The following is a 22,063-nucleotide window of genomic DNA, read 5'->3' on the forward strand; positions in this document are numbered from 1 at the left end:
ATCAAATCAGTGACAAGTTCTACAACTTCCTTCTCCAAAAGAGCCTCTCTGGTCATTCAAAAGAAACCCATGCCCAGTCTTTCTCCTTTCTCCTCAAGGGTCATGTACATGAATAAACACATTCTATGACTGAAAACAATCTTGCTCAGGTTTGATAGCAACTTCCAGGATCTCTCCATCCCAACATGTGTGGATTTCAGCATGGCCTTCAACATACAGGTCTTCAGTGTCTTAGGTATTATGGAGAGCACTTGAGCCATCTGAACCAGATGAGAAGGGAATTTGTTTTTTCGTTGTTGTTGTTTTCCTTTTTTCTTTTTTTTTTTGAGATGGAGTCTCGCTCTTTCACCCAGGCTGGACTGCAGTGGCGCTATCTCGGCTCACTGCAAGCTCTGCCTCCCGGGTTCACACCACTTTCCTGCCTCAGCCTCCTGGGTAGCTGGGATTACAGGCGCCCGCCACCACGCCCAGCTAATTTTTTGTATTTTTAGTAGAGATGGGGTTTCACTGTGTTAGCCAAGATGGTCTCAATCTCCTGACCTCGTGATCCGCCCGCCTTGGCCTCCCAAAGTGCTGGGATCACAGGCGTGAGCCACCGCGCCCGGCCTGTTGTTTTGTTTTGTTTTTGAGACAGAGTCTGGCTCCGTCGCTTAGGCTGGAGTGCAGTGGTGTGATCTCGGCTCATGCAACCTCCGCCTCCTGGGTTCAAGCAATTCTCCTGCCTCAGCTTCCCGAGTAGCTGGGATTACAGGCATGCGCCACTGTGCCCGGCTGGGAATTTGGTCTCTGAGCCAAGCATCAAATAAGCTTCAAAGACCATAAGAAAACAGTCTCCACATGTTCAATAGCATCCAAAAATAATGTCTCCCAGTCAAAAACTTTTTGAACTAGAAATTCCCTGAATCTTTCAGAGAGGTTTTCATAATGCACACTTTTATATTTATCTGTGTTTTCTTATTTAAAGTCTCTTTTCTCCTAAATGAGCATCAACTGTGACTCATTCATAGGAATATTCAATGAATATATTTTGACTAAAAAGGGAATGAAGAATTGCCTAACTGATTCAGTCTCAGGTCCACACCACCCGGAACAGATGAGTGGTACTCTCTTCCTAATCGTCTAAGAAGAGGTGACATAGATTTAGGATCCACAAAGGTTCACACTACACAGTTAGCAAAAGGGATTATCATATACCACACATTTAAAACTTTCTTCCTGACTTCAATTAGTAATACAATTGTCATCACAAATGGCTAGAGGAGGGTAAGAACATTTCTTTTAGGGAATGGGCAAAGAAATATGATTTTTCTTGTGCTACTGGGACACATCTGCCAATTCATCTGTCCAAGCTCTGAACAATGGCAAGGGAGAGGAGTTCTTTGAGCTTTCCAAGCCCATGGTCTCTTTGCATAAACAAAACTTTCACGCCTACACCCTTGGAGGCCTGCTACTCTCACCCCTCTCCAGGCCAGGGAGGAGGATGTCTTTGGAGCTGAGGATGAGTAGCTGCACTAGAGAGAGCCCTTCTTATGGGTTCTCCATTAGCCAAGGAAACTGGGCTGAGCTTTTCTTTTTGTAGTCTGTGTTACAGAGATTAAATTTTTTTCCAATTATAGAGGAATATTAAGATAGAAATACACGTTTTCTGATTTTACAGGTCCTTCCCATTGAAACCTGAGTTCTTCTGTGGCTTTGCTTTTTAACTGGCCCCAGCCTACAGTACATCCCTTGTCTAAGAGATGGTCTTGAATCTGCCCCTCTAGCTCAGATCCTATCTTGTCTACCTTTTCTTCTTACCCAACACACCAAAGGCAGTTTTATTTTTATTTTTTTTGTAGCAGGCAGGGTCTATGTTGCCCAGGCTAGTCTCAAACTCCTGGTCCCATGCAATCCCTCTGCCTTGACCTCCCAAAGGGCTGGGATTATAGGCATGAGCCACCATGCCCAGCCCAAAGGCAGTTTTAAAGAGAAGCCAAGGGCAGCTTGGGGGAATGTCTGGCACAGCAGAGGGCTCCAGTGCTGCACTGGGTGACAGTGACACCTTCATGAGCTGCCTATGTGGATGCGAAACCCAGGGCTCCTGGGGTTGTGGGTTTGTGTTTTTCTTCACCACAAACTAGTAAAGCTCTTCCTCATCTCCTCCCTTTTGTAGCTTCCAGAGTCAATGTTCAAGTAAAATGGTTCTGTGTTCAGTGGAAATATCAAATGCACAGGTAGAGTCAAGTCCATGTATGTATCAGGCAACACCCAGTGAGCACAGCAAAGATGCAGAAGTGCACGTCGAAGATTACCCTGTGTAACAGGTGTGTGTGTGCAGGTGTGTGTCTACATGGACGGATGTCTAGAAGCCTGTTGCAGTGATTATCTCTGAGGAGTTGGATTCTTTTCAATTGCTGTATTGTTTGGATAGAATTTTTACAATAAGTATAAATCATTTTTCATATTTTATTTGTGTGAGCCATTTCTGTGTATTTAGAAGAAACACAGTAGAGATATGCAAGACTGTGTAGAGTTATATGTTTAGTTAGTTTTTTTTTTTTTTCTCTTTCTTTCTTGCTTTGATTTTGTAGAGACAGGGTCTTGCTCTGTTGCTCAGGCTGGAGTGCAGTGGTACAATCATAGCTCACTGCAGCCTTGAAGTCCTGGACCCAAGCCATCCTCCTGCCTTACCCTCCCAAAGAGCTGGGATTACAGGTGCAAGCCACCATGCATGGCTAAGTTTTTATTTTATTTTTCGTAGAGACAAGGTTTCGCTATGTTGCCCAGGCTGGTCTTGAACTCCTGCGCTCAAGTGCTCCTCCCACCTCGACCTCCCAAAATGTTGGGATTACAGGCATGAGCCACTGTGCCGGGCCTAGCTAGTTTTCTAACTGCTTTATAACCTAGAAGATGTGTGCTGGCAGTTGGGAGAGCGAGGGTTGAATCACATATTTCTGTGGACTTCCCATAGCCTCTAGCACTAGTTTTAGGCCAAGAGGGGCTTAATAACTGACCCCTTGTACCAATGCTCAGTTTTGATTTATCAGTTCTTCCCTCCCTTCAGCATTTCCATCAGTAGCTGAGAACTCTCTCACTGTCGCTGGCACATAACTGAAGGCTAAGGGAAGAGGTGTTGGGTGAAGGCACTGGCACTTCTCATCATGCCCTGCCCCTATGCTGCCTTCACAGCAGTCCTGGGGTTTAAATTCCACCTCCTTGGCTTCTCTAATACCAGGTATGAGTAAACCTTGTTTGTCTCGCATTTGTTGCTCCTTCTACCTGGAACACTCTCTGATTCCCCTTCTACTCGTCAAATGACTGGCTCCCTTCCATCTTCAGGCCTCTGTTTGCTGGGCGCCGCCTCAGGAGGCTTTCCCTAAACTGTCTCATCTAAGCGGGGCTCCTGCAGCATGCTCTGTCATTCTCTGTCTTCAGAGTGCTTATCACAACTTATAATGTCATATAGACAGTATCTTTGGAAATTAAAATAAGCAAACGTTCCCCCTGCATTTGTCCCACTCTGTCTCTCCTCATACATGGCAGCCATCTCAGTGAGGATGTCTACTTGCTACTTCCTGGAGGAAGAAGATATGGACATTGAGAAAGTCCATTCCAGAAAAGTGGAAGAAGGGGGAAACCTACCCTCTCCTGCCTTGGAGGGAGGGAGGGAGAGGGAGGGTGAAGGAGGGGGAGGGAGGAAGGAAAGGAGGAAGGAAGGGGGGAAGGAAGGGGGGAAGGAAGAAAGGCCGGCCAAGAGGTGGATGCCAGGGCCCTTGATGCCCCCATGCCAAGGACAGGCTTTGAAGGCGTTGTGGGATGCTGTAACTCTGTCAAGGGAAGACCTGGAGGCACCTCAGAGCATGTGAACCAGAGGCCCCTTCCCGGGCATGGCCTTGCACGGGAATCTTAAGTCCAGGCAGCACCTGGTTTGAACTTGGTGAAGGGTAGCAACTCAGTGGCTGCAAGTGTTAATGACCAGAAGTATGATACACGCAGGCCTATGGCAATGGTCCTGCCTCCTCACATCTGACCTATAGCACATAGGGGATGTGCCCCAGGAGGGGATGGTGAGCTTCTAAGAGACTCAGAGACTAGCAGAGACATGGGATCAGGACAAGGAGTGACTTTACAACAAGAGGCAAATAGCTGGCACCATGGGTTTCAGGGGCAGATGCTTTCCAATGACCCAAAAGAGCCCGAGGAATTATATCTCCGTGGTCACGAGTTCAGAGGTTGGATCAGTCACTCCACAATGGAAGTCAGACAGAACTCAGAGGGCCCACGTGGATCCACGGTTCTCTTCTGTGACCATTAGATCTCATAAGCCCTCTCCCCATGTGCACAAATACCAACCGCAAGAGGAGCAGGAGGAGGCGAAAAAATTGGAAAGGCTTGATTCTTTGCCCAAAAGAGACAGAGTCATCCCAAAGAAAATATTTAAACTAGAAAAGACTAGAATGCTGTAATTAGCAAACATAAAATAAATAAGTTTTTTTTTTTTTTAAAAAAGGCCAGAAAACAGTCTCCTGGTGCAGAAAATAAGGTGCTTTGGGCAAAGGCACTGTCAGCTTCTCAGAGGTGAATCACGGGAAGACTATGAGGCATGCCCTGGAAGAAATTGGCACACAGTTCCACAACACAGGGGTTATCTCCTGAAACTGATGCATACATTTTGCTTCAAGTGTGAGCCATCTACTTACTGTTTTTCTCCAAAGAATTGCACGGTATTGAGGGACACGTTGATTGTTTTGGTCAGAAAGGGTCACGGACAAGAAGAAAGGGCTCTTCTCTGCATCGTTTCCAATGTAGTTCTGATGGACTGGAAAAGAAAGGTTTAGAATAGTGAGAATGCAACTGATCCTGCCAGTCATAGATGGTAGAGGACACTGCAGGTGGTGTCCAGCCCTTCCCACATGCTCAGGGAACAATAATCCCAAAGCCAGCTTGGGATGGACCCTGATCTCTCTCGGGGGATCATGTATTCCTCTTCCCTTTGCTCTTGACTGGTTCAGGAATGAACATGTGACCAAATTCTGGCCAATGAGACTGGAGAAATCGGTCAAGGGGCTTCTAGAGAGGCTTCCTCACTCCTAAATATGGCCTTCTTCTTCCTCTGGACCTGGTGGAGTCTAGAAGTGATGCCTGGAATTCCTGAAACCATCTTGTGACCCTGAACAGGGCCAGCCCAAGGGCCAAGTTGCCACACTAAGGATGGGGAAGCAGAAAAAGGGAAAAGGCCTGGGTCCTTGACATTACCGGGCCTCTGAATCCCCCAACCCTGGGGCTTGCCCTGCCTCTGGGTTTTTTGTTATATCCTTTACTGTTTGTGCCAGTTTGAGTCAGGTTTTCTGTACTGCACTTGAAGGCATCCAAACTTATGGCACCATTTTTCTCTAAAGTCCTTACTGCTCTGAGCACTACTTGGAAGCATTTGGGAAGATGACAGTTTTCCTGCTGATTTCCTTTTTTTAAATAAAAGCTTCTATATCCCCCCCACATTTGCCTGGCCAAATAAAGGAACTTCTTACAATAATACACAGTCAGATTTCTTTAAAGGCATCATTTAGGTCTGCTCACTCTCATTTCATCATTCAAGCATCATATCTACAAATGAATACATTAGCCTGAGAAGCAATTTCTCTAACTCATTCTGAATCCCAAAATAGTGATTATTCTTCCATTCTCCAAATCTTTTGTCATTAATCACACTCCTGTTTTCCACCTTTCTGTATATTTTCACTTGAGCCTTTCACTTTAAATGTACATAGCTATTAATGACTGAGCTGTTGGTATGTGCCAGGCACTGGGCTTAGTGTTATTCCTGCATATCTCATTGAAACTTCCATTCAAACCTACTAGATATGCACTCGTAATATCTCCACTTTACAGAAAGGAAAACTGAGTCTCAGAGAAATGGAGAGTAGCTAGTGTAAGGTCCTTTGATTAATAATGACAGGATCAGGATCCAAACCCATATCATGAGTGTCTTTGCCACTGTATCCCCATTGCTCTGCACATTGCCTGGCATGTAGTAGGTGATAAATACTTGTCATGGTTGAATGTATGAATGATGCCAGAGTCTACAGTCTGATGTCTCTCTAGTTCTATACAGGCCCTGGAGCTCAGGGAACCAATTATCTCCCTCATTGCCTTGAACTAAGTATTCAAAACTCAATATAGACAGGGCAATTGCCTTGTTAGGTCTAAAGTTGTTTTTCCACCCTGGAAAATTCATCTGATCTCTCAAATCACTTTTTCAGATGATCTAATCTTTAGCTCTCCAGGGACAAAAATGACTGTCCATAAAAAAGGAAACTATGAGCAAAAACTCTTAGGGCTGAGACTCTGAATTTAATCTTTTAACCTACGAAGCTTACTACTGACCTTGAAGTGAAATGCCCTGATGTTAGTGTTCCTAAAATGGCTAGTTTCACTCATATAGGATACCAGCAATTATATGAACACTAACTTCCATTTTGAATACCCTTTCTTCCCTACCACCACAATAGCATAATTACCTTGTCCTAAAAAATATTTGAAATACCATCTGGTGTGGTATTCTGGGTTCTCTAAGTGCACGTCTGTTCTTCGCCAAGTACCAGGCAGGGCAGTTGCATTCTGTAATGGAACAAAGTTGTGACATTAAGAGGCTTATTCAGAAAGTAAACATGAAGCTGGCAATGAACCAGAGGCCAAAGAACCAGAAAAATCATTGTTAAAAGCATACACCCAAGGGCTGTGGCTGCATGTTCTCATTAGAAAAGACACCCAGTCTAAATTCACATCGTGGAAGCATCCAGGAAGCCTTTGGGGTGTAGGAAAAATAACCAGTGAACTGGTGAGTTCAGCTATTCCTAAAATGGGTACCAAGTACCTCTCCTTTCTGGGCTGAAACTTACACAATATTTGGGAGTTGGTGCCCCCTAGAGGAACCCCCTTCTTTTTGTTACCCCTGTAACAGGCACAATTCATCTAGAATCCATCCATGTTTTGGTAGGTTTTTTTTTTTTTTTTCCCCATGCATATACATATGTATTTTTCTTAATAAGATGAAATTATATTGAATGTACAGTTTTGTGGCTTGCTTTGCCAATAACTATTTTACATGTCAATAAATATAATCCTATGTTATTGGCTGTATACTCTTTTATTATATAGATACAACTAATAATACTGGACAATTAGGCTGCTTCCAATTTTTGTTGTTGTAAATAAAATTTATCATCTTCTAATTCCACGTTTGCATACTTGTTCAATTATTTCTTTAGGATAATTCTTAGAAGTTAAATTTCTTTGTCAAAGGGTATGTACATTGTCGAGGATCTGCAACACAATGCCAATCTGACATCTAGGAGGACTGATACAAAATTACAGATCCACCATCAATGGCTGAGGGTACCATATTCCCTATATTGTCAACATTGCCTCTTTACAATTTAATGACAAAATGTATTTTTTTTTTTTTTTTTGAGACAGAGTCTTACTCTGTTGCCCAGGCTGGAGTGCAGTGGTGCCATCTTGGCTCACTGCAACCTCCACCTCCTGGGCTCAAGTGATTTGCCCGTCTCAGCCTCCTGAGTAGCAGGGATCACAGGCACATGCCATCTTGCCTGGCCAATTTTTGTTATTTTTAGTAGAGATGCGGTTTCACTATGTTGGCCAGGCTGGTCTCGAACTCCTGGCCTCAAGTGATTATTGGTTTCCCAAAGTGCTGGGATTACAGGTGTGAGCCACTACGCCTGGCCTGTATAACATTTAGATTGAAGCTTTTCTTCATATTTTTATTGGTCATTTACAATTATTTTGTGGGTTACCTGTTTATGTCCTTTGCCAGTTTTCTGATTATTGTATTCTTTTGTGAAATCTTTGAAATAGATTGCAAATAATTTCTTCTGATCAAATTTTTGCTTTTAAACTTGTTCTATGCTATTTGTGGCCACATAGATGTTTCAAAATGTTTACATAAGCAAATTTTTCATTTTTTTCCCTTTATGGCTTTTGCCTAATTAGTATCAAAAATTCCCCCATCCCAGCATTAACGAAACTGTTTACCTCTATATTCTTTTAGATGTTTCATTTTATAGTTCATTCTTTATCATTTATTTTGATGTATGCTCTGAGGTAAGGATCAATTTTCCCCAAATCATTTATCAATTAACTCGGTTCTACTTATTGAATTATCATTCTCAATCCTTATAAGGCATTAAATTACTGTTTACAGTAAATGTCTGAATCTTGCATGGTCTGGGCTGAGACTGTGTTAGATGTCAGTTTTCCCGCATGACTGATGTCACTCTGTTGCAGCTTTGTTGGTATCTCCATCGTGCCACGTATGTAAGACAGACTACTGGAACATACTCTCTGACTTTGACATGCCTCTAGCAATTTACTAGATGTCTGTGGTCAGTTTCTTTATCATGCTGAAGATGTTTCCTTCAATTCGAAGTTTACAAAGAGGCTTCTCTCAGGAAGGAAAATTGAATTTACCAAAAGCTTTTTTTGGGAGGCAACTATTGAGAGAATAGGTTAAATGGGGGGAATCACAGTATGTAATGTAATGAACGAATAATGAATATAGTAATAGCTCTTCTGGCATTGAAAGGTTCTTACATTTCTGGAATGCACCCTACTAGGTCATGGTATAGTATTCTTTTAAGATACTGCTTGACTTTAACAAATGATTTATGTATCATATTTGTTTGTGTGATAGATCTATAGGCTTCCTTTCTATTTGTATTTCTGTCATGCTTTCAGGGTTATGTTACCTTATAAAATGAAACGGGAAGCTCTCTGTCCTTGTCATTACTCTGGAAATACTGACATGCATTGAGAGAGTGCTAAATGCCAAGTATTCGGCTAAGCATTTTATATGCATTATCTCCAGAACCACTCATCAACCTTATGAGATAGATTCTATTTTATCCCCCTACTTTCAGATGAGGAAATTGAGACTTAGAGAGTTTAAATATGTTACCCAAGGTTACAGAGATAATAAGTAGTGGAGCTGGAACTGAAACCAGTTCCAATTCCAGAGGTTTCTTCTTTTTTCTTTTTTTATCTTAACCATTACATCATCTTCTGTGTCCTTTTTTATGTCCTGCCTTTTAGGCCTATTAAGGAGTAAAAACGTAGGTGAAAATTTTAGTATTATTTTGCTTTTATCTGATTTTCTGGAATTTTAAAAAACTAGCTATTGCTACATACATATGAATTTTTATTTGGAAATAATTTTACATTTATATAAAAGCTGCAAGAATAAGAGCAGTGTAAAAAAGTATGTTTACCTTTTACTTACCAGATTTACCTACCGTTAATGTTTTACCCCACTGGCTCATTTGTTCACAACCCCCAACACACACACAAACATACACACATATACAATATTTTTTCTGAACCATTTAAGACTCAGATGTAAAATAATAGCCTTCATCCCTAAATACTTCAGTGTGTATTTCACAAGAGTAGGGCTACGTTCTTACATAACCACAGTAGAGCTTTATCAACTTTTCTAAGTCTAACATTGATGCCATCTGTATTCTAATGTTGTCAATTGAGTCAACAATGTCATTTTAAGCATTTTCTCTCTGCAGTACAGGATCATTTCATTGTTTCTTTAGACTCCCTTCATCTGCAACATTTCCACTGACTCTGTCTTTATGACATTGACATTTTTTTTGGCTGTCACTATTTTTTTTCTTTCCAATTTGTATTTTAGGTTGAAGGGGTACATGTGCAGCCTTGTTACATGGGCAAATTGTGTGTTGCAGGGGTTTGGTAAACAGATAACTTTGTCACTCAGGTAATCAGCATAATACCCGATAGGTAATTTTTCTTTTTTTTTTTTTTTTTTTTTTGAGACGGAGTCTCGCTCTGTCGCCCAGGCTGGAGTGCAGTGGCGCAATATCTCGGCTCACTGCAAGCTCCGCCTCCCGGGTTCACGCCATTCTCCTGCCTCAGCCTCTCCGAGTAGCTGGGACTACAGGCGCCCGCCACCTCGCCTGGCTAATTTTTTGTATTTTTTAATAGTGGGGTTTCACCGTGGTCTCGATCTTCTGACCTCGTGATCCGCCCGCCTCGGCCTCCCAAAGTGCTGGGATTACAAGCGTGAGCCACCACGCCCGGCCAATAGGTAATTTTTCAATCCTTACCTTCCACCCCCAAGTAGGCCCCAGTGTCTATAGTTCCCTTCTTTGTGTCTGATATTGACATTTTTGAAGAATGCAGCATCTTCCCTCCTCATTTTGGGTTTGTCTGATGTTTCCCCAGTTAGAGTCAGGGTATGCAGACTTGGCTGGAATACCATGTAAGTGAGGTTTGTCCTCAGCTTATCATATTTCAAAATACCCATCTGTTCCTCAGTGGTGATGTTAATTTTGATTACCTATTCAAGATATTACCTCTTAGTTTTGACCTTTGGTGAAAGCATATCATTGGATTTTGCTCCTTGTAGGATTTTCGCATGATTAATTATCAACAATTATTTACTTTATAACCATGAACTACTGGCAGTACTCCTGGTATCCAGGTCTTTGCACTATGCCACTGCAGGGCATGCAGCGATGGCATGACCCACCAGCCAGCCTTAGGCATCAGCTGACCAGACATAGGGGGAGTCCAGCCAAGGAAGCTGGCCTCAGCCAGACTCCACAGTGGTTGGTGTCATGGTCCCAAGGCCTTGGATCCTACAAAGCTAGAGCAGAGCCTAGAGAGTAAACTTTTTATTTTATTTTTTTTTATTTTTTAGTATTTTTAAAACTTTTATTTACTTGATACATTAAGAAAAACTTGTTAGCCCTATTAGAAAACAAAGGTTAAACAAAAATCACCTGAATTTTCAAATTAACATTTTCGTGTAATGTTCCACAATTTTTCATTTGCATATATAGAGATCATAATATGCATACTATTTGGTATCACATTTTCCCACTATGACTATTCATAAATATGTATTTACATCATAACAACTCCATGTATTCACTGCATAATTGCACATTATTGTGCTTGATCAGTCGCCTATCACAGTTATTTTTCTTTGTTCTACTAAAAGCAACACTGTCATGAACGTCTTTCTCTCTCGCCTAGAGAGTAAACTCTTAAGCTGTCATCAGAACATTTAAACTTCTGGGGCCTCCAAGAGATGCGTCGATGGCACAGAGAAGCTTCTTGCAGGTAGCAGCAACAGATCTTAGTTCTGTGCTTCTCAAATTTGTTCAAATGTGTACTCTTGGGCCCATCGTAAACTTCTTCCTTAAGATCTCTATGAGTGGGGCACCAGCATCTATTTTACAAGTGGTTCTGATGAAAACTGAACTTTGAGAAACAATGCTCTATGCCAGTTCTAAAAGAATTCAGCACAGAGAGCGGGGCATAAACTTGGATGGGGCAAAACAAATATAATTTTATTTTCCCTAAGTTCTAACTAAAATTTAGTGTTTCATTCAGTTATGAATATATGCAAAAAAACTATAGAATGGACGGTCCTGGTAACCATGCTGACAAAAAAAAAATCAAAGATATTTCCAGAATTCATTATAGTGATTGCAGATATCTCAAAATACTGTTTACACTCTTCACTTTTCAAAATTACAGTATTTATGAGGCCTGCTGCTAGATTTATTATTTAATGTATTATAATTAATTAATTAATGTATTTATTTTTTGTTGAGACGGAGTCTTGCTCTGTTGCCCATGCTGGAGTGCAGTGGCGTGATCTCGGCTCACTGAAACCTCTGCTTCTGAGGTTCAAATAATTCTACTACCTCAGCCTCCCGAGTAGATAGGATTACAGGTGTGTGCCACCACATCAGCTAATTTTTTTTTTTTTTTTTTGAGACAGAATTTCGCTCTGTCACCCAGGCTGGAGTACAGTGGCGTGATCTCGACTCACTGCAAGCTCCGCCTCCTGGGTTCACGTCATTCTCCTGCCTCAGCCTCCTGAGTAGCTGGGACTACAGGCGCCTGCCACCATGCCCAGCTAATTTTTTGTATTTTTAGTAGAGATGGGGTTTCACCGTGATAGCCTGGATGGTCTCGATCTCCTGACCTCGTGATCCGCACACCTCGGCCTCCCAAAGTGTTGGGATTACAAGCGTGAGCCACTACGCCCGGCCACACCTGACTGCTTTTTGTATTTTTAGTAGAGTCGGGGTTTCGTCACGTTGGCCAGGCTGGTCTCGAACTCCTGACCTCAAGCCATCCGCACACCTCAGCCTCCCAAAGTGTTGGGATTACAGGCGTGAGCCACTACATCTGGCTTATTTAATGTATTTTAAAATCATATATATTACTGTATCATAAATTAGGTTTCAAAAATCATGTTGATAATTATTTCAATACAACTGTTTTCCTTCGTAATCCTATGTATTTAATTTCATGTATTTAAAAACATTATTCTGAGAAGGGGTCTACAGGTTTACCAGATTTCCAAGGGGATTCAAAGGCATGGAAAATGACCTGCATGCTCTAGGCTTCTGAAGCACTTGCATCTGTCTGCCTCCCAGAGATTTGAACACTGCCAAGTGTAGAATGGAACACCACAGGGAGGCGCAAGGCGCCGCTCAGCATCGCAGAGGGAGAGATGGGACTCCAGAGGCAGTGGCATGCTGAATACCAACTGTCAATATGAAGAGTTTTCTTTAATGATTAAAAAATTACTGGGCTAGACACAGTGGCTCATGCCTATAATCCCAGCATTTTGAGAGGCCGAGTTGGGAGGATCATTTGAGGCCAGGAGTTCAAGACTAGCCTGGGTAACATAGTTAAATCCTGTCTTTACAAGAAATAAATAAATAAAATTCAAAAATAAAAAGTAGCCAGGTATGGTGGTGTGTGCCTGTAGTCCCAGCTACTGGGAAGGCTAAGGTGGGAGGATCACTTGAACCCAGAAGGCTGAGGCTGCAGTGAGACATGACAGTGATACTGCACTCCAGCCTGGGCAACAGAGCAAGACTCTGTTTCTTAAAAAAAAAATTAAAAATTAAAAAAAATTAAAATAAAAGTTACCTATTTCACTTTCCTCTTCACTGAATACTTAACCAAAACACAGGGGAAATAACCCAACTCCAAAAATGTTGTGAGTCTCACAGAGCAAGACACATCCCATCCCTTGCTAAAACCACATTTGATGAGGTGTAAAGACAAAAACACATACAGGAACTGACAAAGGTAATGGAGACTAGGCAACAAAAAACAACAAAAAAATCCCGCTTTTCCCAGGACCCTGAAGAAGAACTCTGAACACAAGCTCCAGGTTCCGATGATGTGTAGTACTAGTGGACAGTAAAGGGCACAAAGAAGTGCAGAGCCAAAGAATTTGTTTTACATTTATACACCCTCATAACCATTACCTAGATCAATATAGAAAATATTTTCAGTATTCCAGAAGGCTCCCTTGTTCATTTCCCCAGTCATTACTCAACCACATGCCAAAAGAGAACCACTGTCCTAACTTCTATCACCATGGATTAGTTTTACCTGCTCTTGAGCATTACGAAAATGAAATCATATGATGTGTATTTGAGTCAGGCTTTTTATCCTTTGTCATTAGGTCTGCAACATTCACCTGTGTTACTGGTGTGGCAGTGGTTCACTCTTTCTCGTGGCCATGTAGTAGTCCACCGGATGAATACCACAATTTACGCATTCATTCTTCTGTTGATGGACATTTGGATTGTTTCTGGTTTTTGGCTATTAAGAATAAAGACACTGGCTGGGATTGGTGGCTCACGCTTGTAATCCCAGCAGTTTGGGAGGCCGAGGTGGGTGGATCACCTGAGGTCAGGAGTTTGAGACCAGTCTGGCCAACAGAGCTAAACCCTGTCTCTACAAAAAATACGAAAAATTAGCCAGGTGTGGTGGCGCATGCCTGTAGTCCCAGCTACTCGGGAGGCTGAGGCACAAGAATCACTGGAATCCAAGAGATGGGGGTTGCAGTGAGCTAAGATCACACCACTGCACTCCAGCCTGGGTGACAGAGTGAGACTCTGTCTCAAAAAAAAAAAAAAAAAAAAAAAGAATAAAGCCACTATGACCATTATTGAGTCTGTCTTTTGGTGGATACAAGCACTCATTTCTGTTGGGTATACATCCGGGGACGCAGACGATGCGTGTGTTCAGTTTTAGTAGATACTGCCAAAAAATTTTCCAAAGAGGATACACACACCAATTTAAACTCCTATTAGCAAGATATACGAGAGCTCTAGCTGTTCCACGTTCTCTGACCAAACTTTAAGCTTTTCAGTCCTTGAAGTTCTAGAGTGGGTGAAGTAGTACCTAATTGTGGTTTTAACCTACAATAAATCCTAGCTAATTTAAGTGTCACCTATTTTACAAAAGATCTTGGAGATATAGAAACTCTGTCTATAGCAGTTTAAGACGACAATGAAACAGGAACACGTTATTCATTTGACATCAACTAGAAAGTTAGGAGAAAATAGGCTGATGAGTACATTTTCCAGATAACTGAAGTTTAACATTGCAAACACTCATGCTTATTTTATGCCCTTTAGGTAAACATTTGTGAAAGCCTACAACAAAGGGAAATGAACTCAAGTTGCCCCATACTGCATTCATGCCTGTACATGCCCACAGAGACCCAAAAGTCCTGAATCATTTCTGCATCAGATCCAAAGCCCACCAAAGCTTCTCACTGCCTTCGTTATCTTCCCCCACCCCCTACTTATACTTATACTTGTGGGATGTGACAGAGGAAGACTGAATCTGGCCAGGATATTTTGAGGAGAATGTAATAAAAATCCATATATGACACCCTGATTTTATTTGAATGTTCTTAAATATTTGACTTTAAGCAGGGAATCCACAAAATACAGACACTCAGAATACAAATGGTATCCACAGTTTTAAAATAATTCCTTTGATTTTTCATAGAGTCTATTCCAGAGTGAGTTCAATACACGAATGAATGCAGTTACGCTGATTTTACTTCAGCTCCTAGGTTAAACTGCTGAGATCACATAGCAGTAGGGAAGATGGATTCTTTTAAAAAACAAACTAAAACTTTTAAAAAATTACAAATGTAAGCATGAAAGCTGATTATAAAAACTTGAAACCACACAAAAGTTAAAATCTTTTTCTTTCCCCCATCCTCCATGACCCAACCTACTTCTTTTCCCTCTAATAACCATGCTACTAGATTGGTCTGAATAATCCCAGATCTTTTTATGCATTTACAAAGATGTGTTTACTTTATACATACATACACTCATATCACACATTCACATACATATATACATACAAAAATATATATCCATACATAAGCCTATATATACATATGCATAATTTGTTTTCATAAATGGAACAGTAGTATAGATATTACACTGAAAAACTTTGCTAAAGAAAATATCTTGGGAATATTTATTTTTATTTTTATTTTTTTTGAGATGGAGTCTCGCTCTGTCGCCCAGGCTGGAGTACAGTGGTGCCATCTCGGCTCACTGCAAGCTCCGCCTCCCAGGTTCACGCCATTCTCCTGCCTCAGCCTCCCAAGTAGCTGGGACTACAAGCACCCATCACCATGCCTGGCTAATTTTTTCTATTTTTAGTTCAGACGGGGTTTCACCGTGTTAGCCAGGATGGTCTTGATCTCCTGACCTCGTGATCTGCCCGCCTCGGCCTCCCAAAGTGCTGGGATCACAGGCGTGAGCCACCGCGCCCAGCCCGGGAATATTTCTATGTCAGTACATATAGATCTACTTTGTTCTTTTTAACAACTACATAGATTCTTCTTTTCAAAAATTCAACTCTTCAGTTGAATGAATATAAGCTTGTAAAATATGTAAACAGTATATGAGGGCATCGAATGGAAAGTTAAGGTCCTCCAGCTCCAGCTTCTTTCCTGAGCTCCCATTTCCATTCTCCAGAAATGATTACTATTATATTCTTACATATCTTTTCAGAAATTTTCTCGCATCTTGATGAGCATATTTCCCATTTTTTTGTTTTTAAGAAAAATGGCATGATATTAAACAAGTCATTCTGGAACTTGCCTTTATGTCTAACACTGTATCTTAAACACTTTTTGTGTGGTAGTACATATGTGTCTACCTCATTCTAATGGCCACTAACCAGTTCATTGTGTAAATGGACCATAGTTTACATAATAATTCCTCTACTGAAAGAAATTGATGCTGTTTCCAGTTTTTTTCCTATTTTAAATAATGCTACAATATACGTCCTAGCAATAGAAGGTCTTGCCAAATGGTATACACATTTTTAATTATTGCTAATTGCCTTCCCAAAAGATTGTACTAATTTACATATCCTCCAACTGTATAAGAGTCCTCCCGGCCGAGAGCGGTGGCTCACTCCTATAATCCAAGCACTTTGGGAGGCTGAGGCGGGTGGATCATGAGGTCAGGAGATCGAGACCATCCTGGCTAACATGGTGAAACCCTGTATCTACTAAAAATAGAAAAAGTTAGTCAGGTGTGGTGGCAGGCGCCTGTAGTCCCAGCTACTCGGGAGGCTGAGGCAGGAGAATGGCGTGAACCCAGGAGGCGGAGCTTGCAGTGAGCCGAGATCGCGCCACTGTACTCCAGCCTGGGTGACAGAGCGAGACTCCATCTCAAAAAAAAAAAAAAGAGTCCTCCCAATGCTAAGGAAGATAGATTTGTAAAAAGCTGAAAGATTGTCCCCTCTGCTGCACCATCTACTAATTGATACATACAAGTGAACTGTAAGGGAGGTCCCCAGTGATCCACCCAGGGGTCACACTCATTTTAATTAACAATCTGAATAAGCACACAGATGGCAAGACAAGCACATCTGAAGGTAAAATAAAGCTGCTCAGTGGGTTAGCTAACAGGACGGGTGACAGAATCAAGATGCACCAAAAAGTCTCGACAATTAGGAATTATGAGACACACTAATGAGATTAAATTCAATGTAGACAATGCAAGATCCTACACTTAGATACAAAACACAAATTACTGAAGGACAAGGTCAGATGGTATAAGGAAGGATTTCCCCTCCCTTTTTACCCATTAGGAAATTGAGGCACAGAGACACTGAATTGTAAACTATAGAGTGGTAGAGCTGAGGTTTGAACCCAGGTTTGTTTGACTCCAAAATAGTCTCCATTATATCATAGTGCTGCCCCACAGCTAAACACCAGCACATGTGAAAAAGATGGGGGGTGGGCAAAGTAGCATATTATAGGTTCATAATGAGTCATTAGGGTCCATAAAAAGAGGTAGAGTGTCTACAGCAAGGAAGGGGATGAGCCTGCTCCACTCTGTGGCTGTGTGGAGCATGCCCAGAGCCCTGTGTTCAGTTCTGAGCACTTCAGTCCAAAAGGTTCATTAACAACCTCACGTGTCCAAGGAACAGCAATAAGGATGACAATGATGGAACTGATCCTGTGTCTTAGGAGGAAAACAACAGATGTCACACTGAAGAGGGCTCAGACTTACAGTCTGGGGCTATGGAGAACATAAATAGAAACTCTGAGTGGAAAATACAGACGATAGTTCCATGTGTCGCTTCAACTGGCAATAGCGGAGGGAACCACCTGGGTTTGTGAAATGGCTGCAGACATTTCTGAATCCAATGGGGCCAAGTGCAAAGGAGACCTAACGAACAGGGCCGAGTTAGATGCTGATTACCCACTGTGAGTCCTTTATTGTGGAGTCTGTTCATTACCAACAGGCTACTGTAAATATATGCCTAATGTTGCTAAATGTAGACAATGGTTAGAGAAGAATTTTCCAAATGAATTTGCAAAACTTACTGTAGAAAATTTACCCAAACAGGGCCGGGCGCGGTGGCTCATGCCTGTAATCCCAGCACTTTGGGAGGCCGAGGGAGACAGATCACTTGAGGTCAGGAGTTCAAGACCAGCCTGGCCAACATGGTGAAACCCCATCTCTACTAACAGCACAAAAATTAGCCAAGCATGGTGGCACATGCCTGTAGTCCCAGCTACTCGGGAGGCTGAGGCAGGAGAATCACTTGAACCTGGGAGGTGGTGGTTGCAGTGAGCCGAGATCCCGCCACTGCACTCCAGTCTACGTCTCAAAAAACAACAAAAAAAAGAAAACTCACCCAAACATGAAGCTGGAATTAATGAGGGTCAAGGAACAGCAGGGGTAGAAGAGGAGAAGAAAATACAAAAGAGAGGTGAAAGGGGTCAAATAAAACAAAGAAAAGAAGGCCGTACCAGAAAAGGTTACACAGCCAAAATTCCCAGAGCAGAGAAGAAACATGTAACATGAATGTGTGGCCTCTAGCTTTTGAAATTGATCTTAAAAAAGCACAAAGATTTTTTGATCAAAAATTGTGTGGTGCCTCAGTAACAGAAGAGGAAGAAATTATCATTCAGGAAGACTTTACAGATGATGTAATTGATGTTATTCAGGAAAACTGGCCAGAGGTAAATGATGACAGCATTGAAGATCTTGGAGAAGTAAAGAAGCGGTTTTGAAAATCTGCCTGTTTTTAATGACCTGAGCTTAATCTTGATATGGCCAAAGGGAGACAGGCCTTTAAAAAAAATGTATATATGGCCAGACATAGTGGCTCATGCCTGTAATACCAGCACTTTGGGAGGCCGACGCAGGTGGATCACCTGAGGTCAGGAGTTCAATACCAGCCCAGCCAATATGGTGAAACCCCATCTCTACTAAAAATACAAAAAAATTGGCTGGGCGCGGTGGCTCACACCTGTAATCCCAGCACTTTGGGAGGCCAAGGAGGGTGGATCACAAGGTCAGGAGATCGAGACCATCCTGGCTATGGTGAAACCGGTCTCTACTAAAAATACAAAAATTAGCCAGGTGTGGTGGCTGGTGCCTGTAGTCCCAGCTACTTGGGAGGCTGAGGCAGGAGAATGGCATGAACCCGGGAGGCGCAGCTTGCAGTGAGCTGAGATCACACCACTGCACTCCAGCCTAGGCGACACAGCGAGACTCCATCTCAAAAAAACAAAACAAAGCAAAAACAAAAAAATTAGCCAGGCGACTGTAATCCCAGTTACTCAGGAAGCTGAGGTGGGAGAATCGCTTGAACCTGGGAGGCAGAAGTTGCAGTGAGCCAAGATTGCACCATTGCACTCCATCCTGGGTGACAAAAGCGAAACTCTGTCTCAAAAAAAAAAAAAAAAAAAGTATATATATGTTCTATAGTAAAACTGCAGACTACCCTCGTCCTTGGCATTTTCACTGTTCTGTACAAGGCTGCTTGTTTTTTTATTGCCAAAGTCAGATAAACAGGGGAGACTGTCACGCTTATGCATGGAATAGAATTTAGTCAAATAAAAAATTTTGGTCATTTGGTACTAACTTTTCTCTCTTTTTTTTTTTGAGACGGAGTCTCGTACTGTTGCCCAGGCTGGAGTGCAGTGGTGCTGACTGCAAGCTCCGCCTCCCGGGTTCATGCCATTCTCCTGCCTCAGCCTCCCGAGTAGCTGGGTCTACAGGTGCCCGCCACCACACCCAGCTAATTTTTTTGTATTTTTAGTAGAGACGGGGTTTCACCGTGTTAGCCAGGATGGTCTCAGTCTCCTGACCTTGTGATCCACCCGCCTCGGCCTCCTAAAGTGCTGGGATTATAGGCGTGAGCCACCGTGCCTGGCCTGACTTCTCTTTCTCTCTTTTTAACTTTATTTTTGGAAAAGCCCTGTAGACTTTTTGTGGGAAGCATTTCTGTTGACTATTTTACAGATCTAAAGTTGAGTAATTTTTTTTAAAGAATTTGAATTTGGCTTCCTCACCAGTAATACATCTTCTTGCTTCTTTGATGTAATAATCTTGAGATAGGGGAGAATCTAATACACTTGTGGTTGAATTTGCTTCATTGTTAGCAAGTTGACTCTGGAGGCATAATAACATACTGTCAGTAGGACTTTTTTGAGCTACTCTGGAGATTATTCAGTAAATTATATTAAAAGCCTTAAAACCACATGTACTGTTTGAACCATTAAGCCACTTCTTTGATATTATTCTAAAGAAATAACCAGTCTCACATAAAACTTATGGATGAAGGTGTTCATTACAATATTATTTATAATATAAAAAATTACAAGTATAAAATGATAGAAATGAACAACTGGGAAATAAAGAAGTGATGGTGTATCACGTGGTAGAGTATTATGCATAGAGTTAAAAACCATATTTTCTAAGAAAACCTGGAAGCAGGCCGGGCATGGTGGCTCATGCCGATAATCCTAGTGCTTTGGGAGGCCGAAGTGGGTGGATCACCTGACGTCAGGAGTTTGAGTACAGCTTGGCCACACTGTGAAACCCTGTCTCTACTGAAAATACAAAAATTAGCCAGGCATGGTGGCAGGTGCCTGTAATCCCAGCTATTTGGGAGGCTGAGGCAGGAGACTCGCTTGAACCCAGAAGGCAGAGGTTGCAGTGAGCCGAGATCACGTCATTGCACTCCAGTCTGGGCAACAAGAGCCAAGACTCTGTCTCAAAAAAACACCAAAAAGCCAAAAACAAAAACTTGGAAACATGTTTGGTGATATCAAGTTGGGGCAGACCCCAGATACATTTTAGACATTTATTATCATCACTGTTTTGAGTGGAAGGCCATTCAGAGAGGCTAGAGGTTTTTATTCCAGCTATAAATTGTGTGAGTAATTCTACTAACCAAATAAAAACAATACACACCCATGCTCAACAGATAGTTTGGGAAATAGCAATTGAAACATGTCTTTCTCACAAGAGAAACTGAACAGTTTTAATGAGTACATTCGATGAATTTAAACTCTAAGTCAGGTGCTGCAAATTGAAAAGAAGACTTGTGTTTTAAATTGCAATAGACAGCTTTAAGAAACTTAGAATCCATGAAGCCACTGTTTATTGCCATGCAAATTACAATCTGGAATGACTTTTTAAAAATAAAAAATGTGTAATAAAGATGTAAATTTTAAAAATGGGATTCTGCATTAACTGAATTTTACTAAATAGAATTACCTGGTGAAGCAAATTTATCCATCAAGATCATTTGGTATGTGTTATGTATGTATTCTGTTGGTGCTAGAAGATGTCTATGTGCCTATATCGACACATGTGACTTCATGTAAAGTTTCTTAATGTTCACAGTTCTTAGCAAATGCAGTTTCAATTCATAGATAGCTAGCAATGGATGTTGTTATACTACAGGAAAACGTAGGATTAAAATTGTCTTTGTGTTAAAAAAGAAAAAAAAAAGAAAATACAGGCTGAGCTCAGTGGCTCACAGCTGAAATCCCAAAACTTTGGGAGGCTGAGGCAGGCGAATCACTTGAGCCCAGGAGTTTAAGACCAGCCTGGGCAACATGGCAAAACCCCATCTCTACAAAAAATACAAATATTAGCCAGGCGTGGTGGCCTGCGCCTGTAGGCCCAGCTGCACAGGAGGCTGAGGTTGGAGGATCACCTGAGCCATGGAGGTCGAGGCTTCATTGAGCCATCACTGCACCACTGCACTCCAGCCTGGTGACAGAGGGAGGGAGACTGTGTCTCAAAAAAAAAAAAAAGAAAAAAAGAAAAAGAAAATACAGTAGACAGGTGAATTATGTTCAATAAAAAGACCTTTTTAGCAATTAAGAGATTCTGAAAAATGCAATCAACTGATTTAGGGGTGTGGTATAATGGGAATATGTGTTTGGACTTTGTTACTGGTTCCTAGCACAGAGCTCCTGAGTGATAAGGGTGACAGGAGCATCTTTTGTTCTAAGGAGGGGACTCTCAGGGGGTTCCCAGATAGCTGCAGGATTGGGGGTGGTTGCCAGAAAGACTAAGCCTTGATTAGAAACTTGGAACTTTCAGCCCCATACCCCAACTTCCAGGGTGAGAGAGGGTTTGAAGATTGAGGCAGTCATCCATGGCCAATGATTTAATTAATCATGCCTACCTGGCCAGGCGTGGTGGCTCATGCCTGTAATCCCAGCACTTTGGGAGGCCAAGGTGAGCGGATCACCTGAGGTCAGATCATCAGCAGCATGAGATTCTCGCAGGAGCATGAACCCTATCATGAAATGCACACGCGAGGGGTCTAGGTTGTGTGCTCCTTATGAGAATCCAATGCCTGATGATTTGTCACTGTCTCCTATAACTCCCAGATGGAACTGTCTAGTTGC

General features: G+C 41.9%; 1 protein-coding gene and 1 pseudogene across 7 annotated transcripts in view; one reads left to right on the forward strand and one right to left on the reverse strand.

The window, feature by feature from the left end:
* GARNL3 (GTPase activating Rap/RanGAP domain like 3) overlaps positions 1–22,063 on the reverse strand; it is a 169,437-nt gene that overhangs the window by 73,648 nt on the left and 73,726 nt on the right. For all 7 annotated transcript variants that reach the window (XM_055271026.2, XM_055271028.2, XM_055271022.2 and 4 more), the window contains 2 exons: positions 6,498–6,597; positions 4,680–4,798 (listed from right to left, as the gene is read on the reverse strand). In XM_055271026.2, the coding sequence (XP_055127001.1) occupies positions 4,680–4,798; positions 6,498–6,597 (219 nt within the window). The remainder of the gene's footprint in view (positions 1–4,679; positions 4,799–6,497; positions 6,598–22,063) is intronic.
* Positions 17,514–18,710, forward strand: LOC129478877 (density-regulated protein-like; annotated as a pseudogene).

Source organism: Symphalangus syndactylus, chromosome 3 (genome assembly GCF_028878055.3).
Source record: "Symphalangus syndactylus isolate Jambi chromosome 3, NHGRI_mSymSyn1-v2.1_pri, whole genome shotgun sequence".
Taxonomy (NCBI): domain Eukaryota; kingdom Metazoa; phylum Chordata; class Mammalia; order Primates; family Hylobatidae; genus Symphalangus; species Symphalangus syndactylus.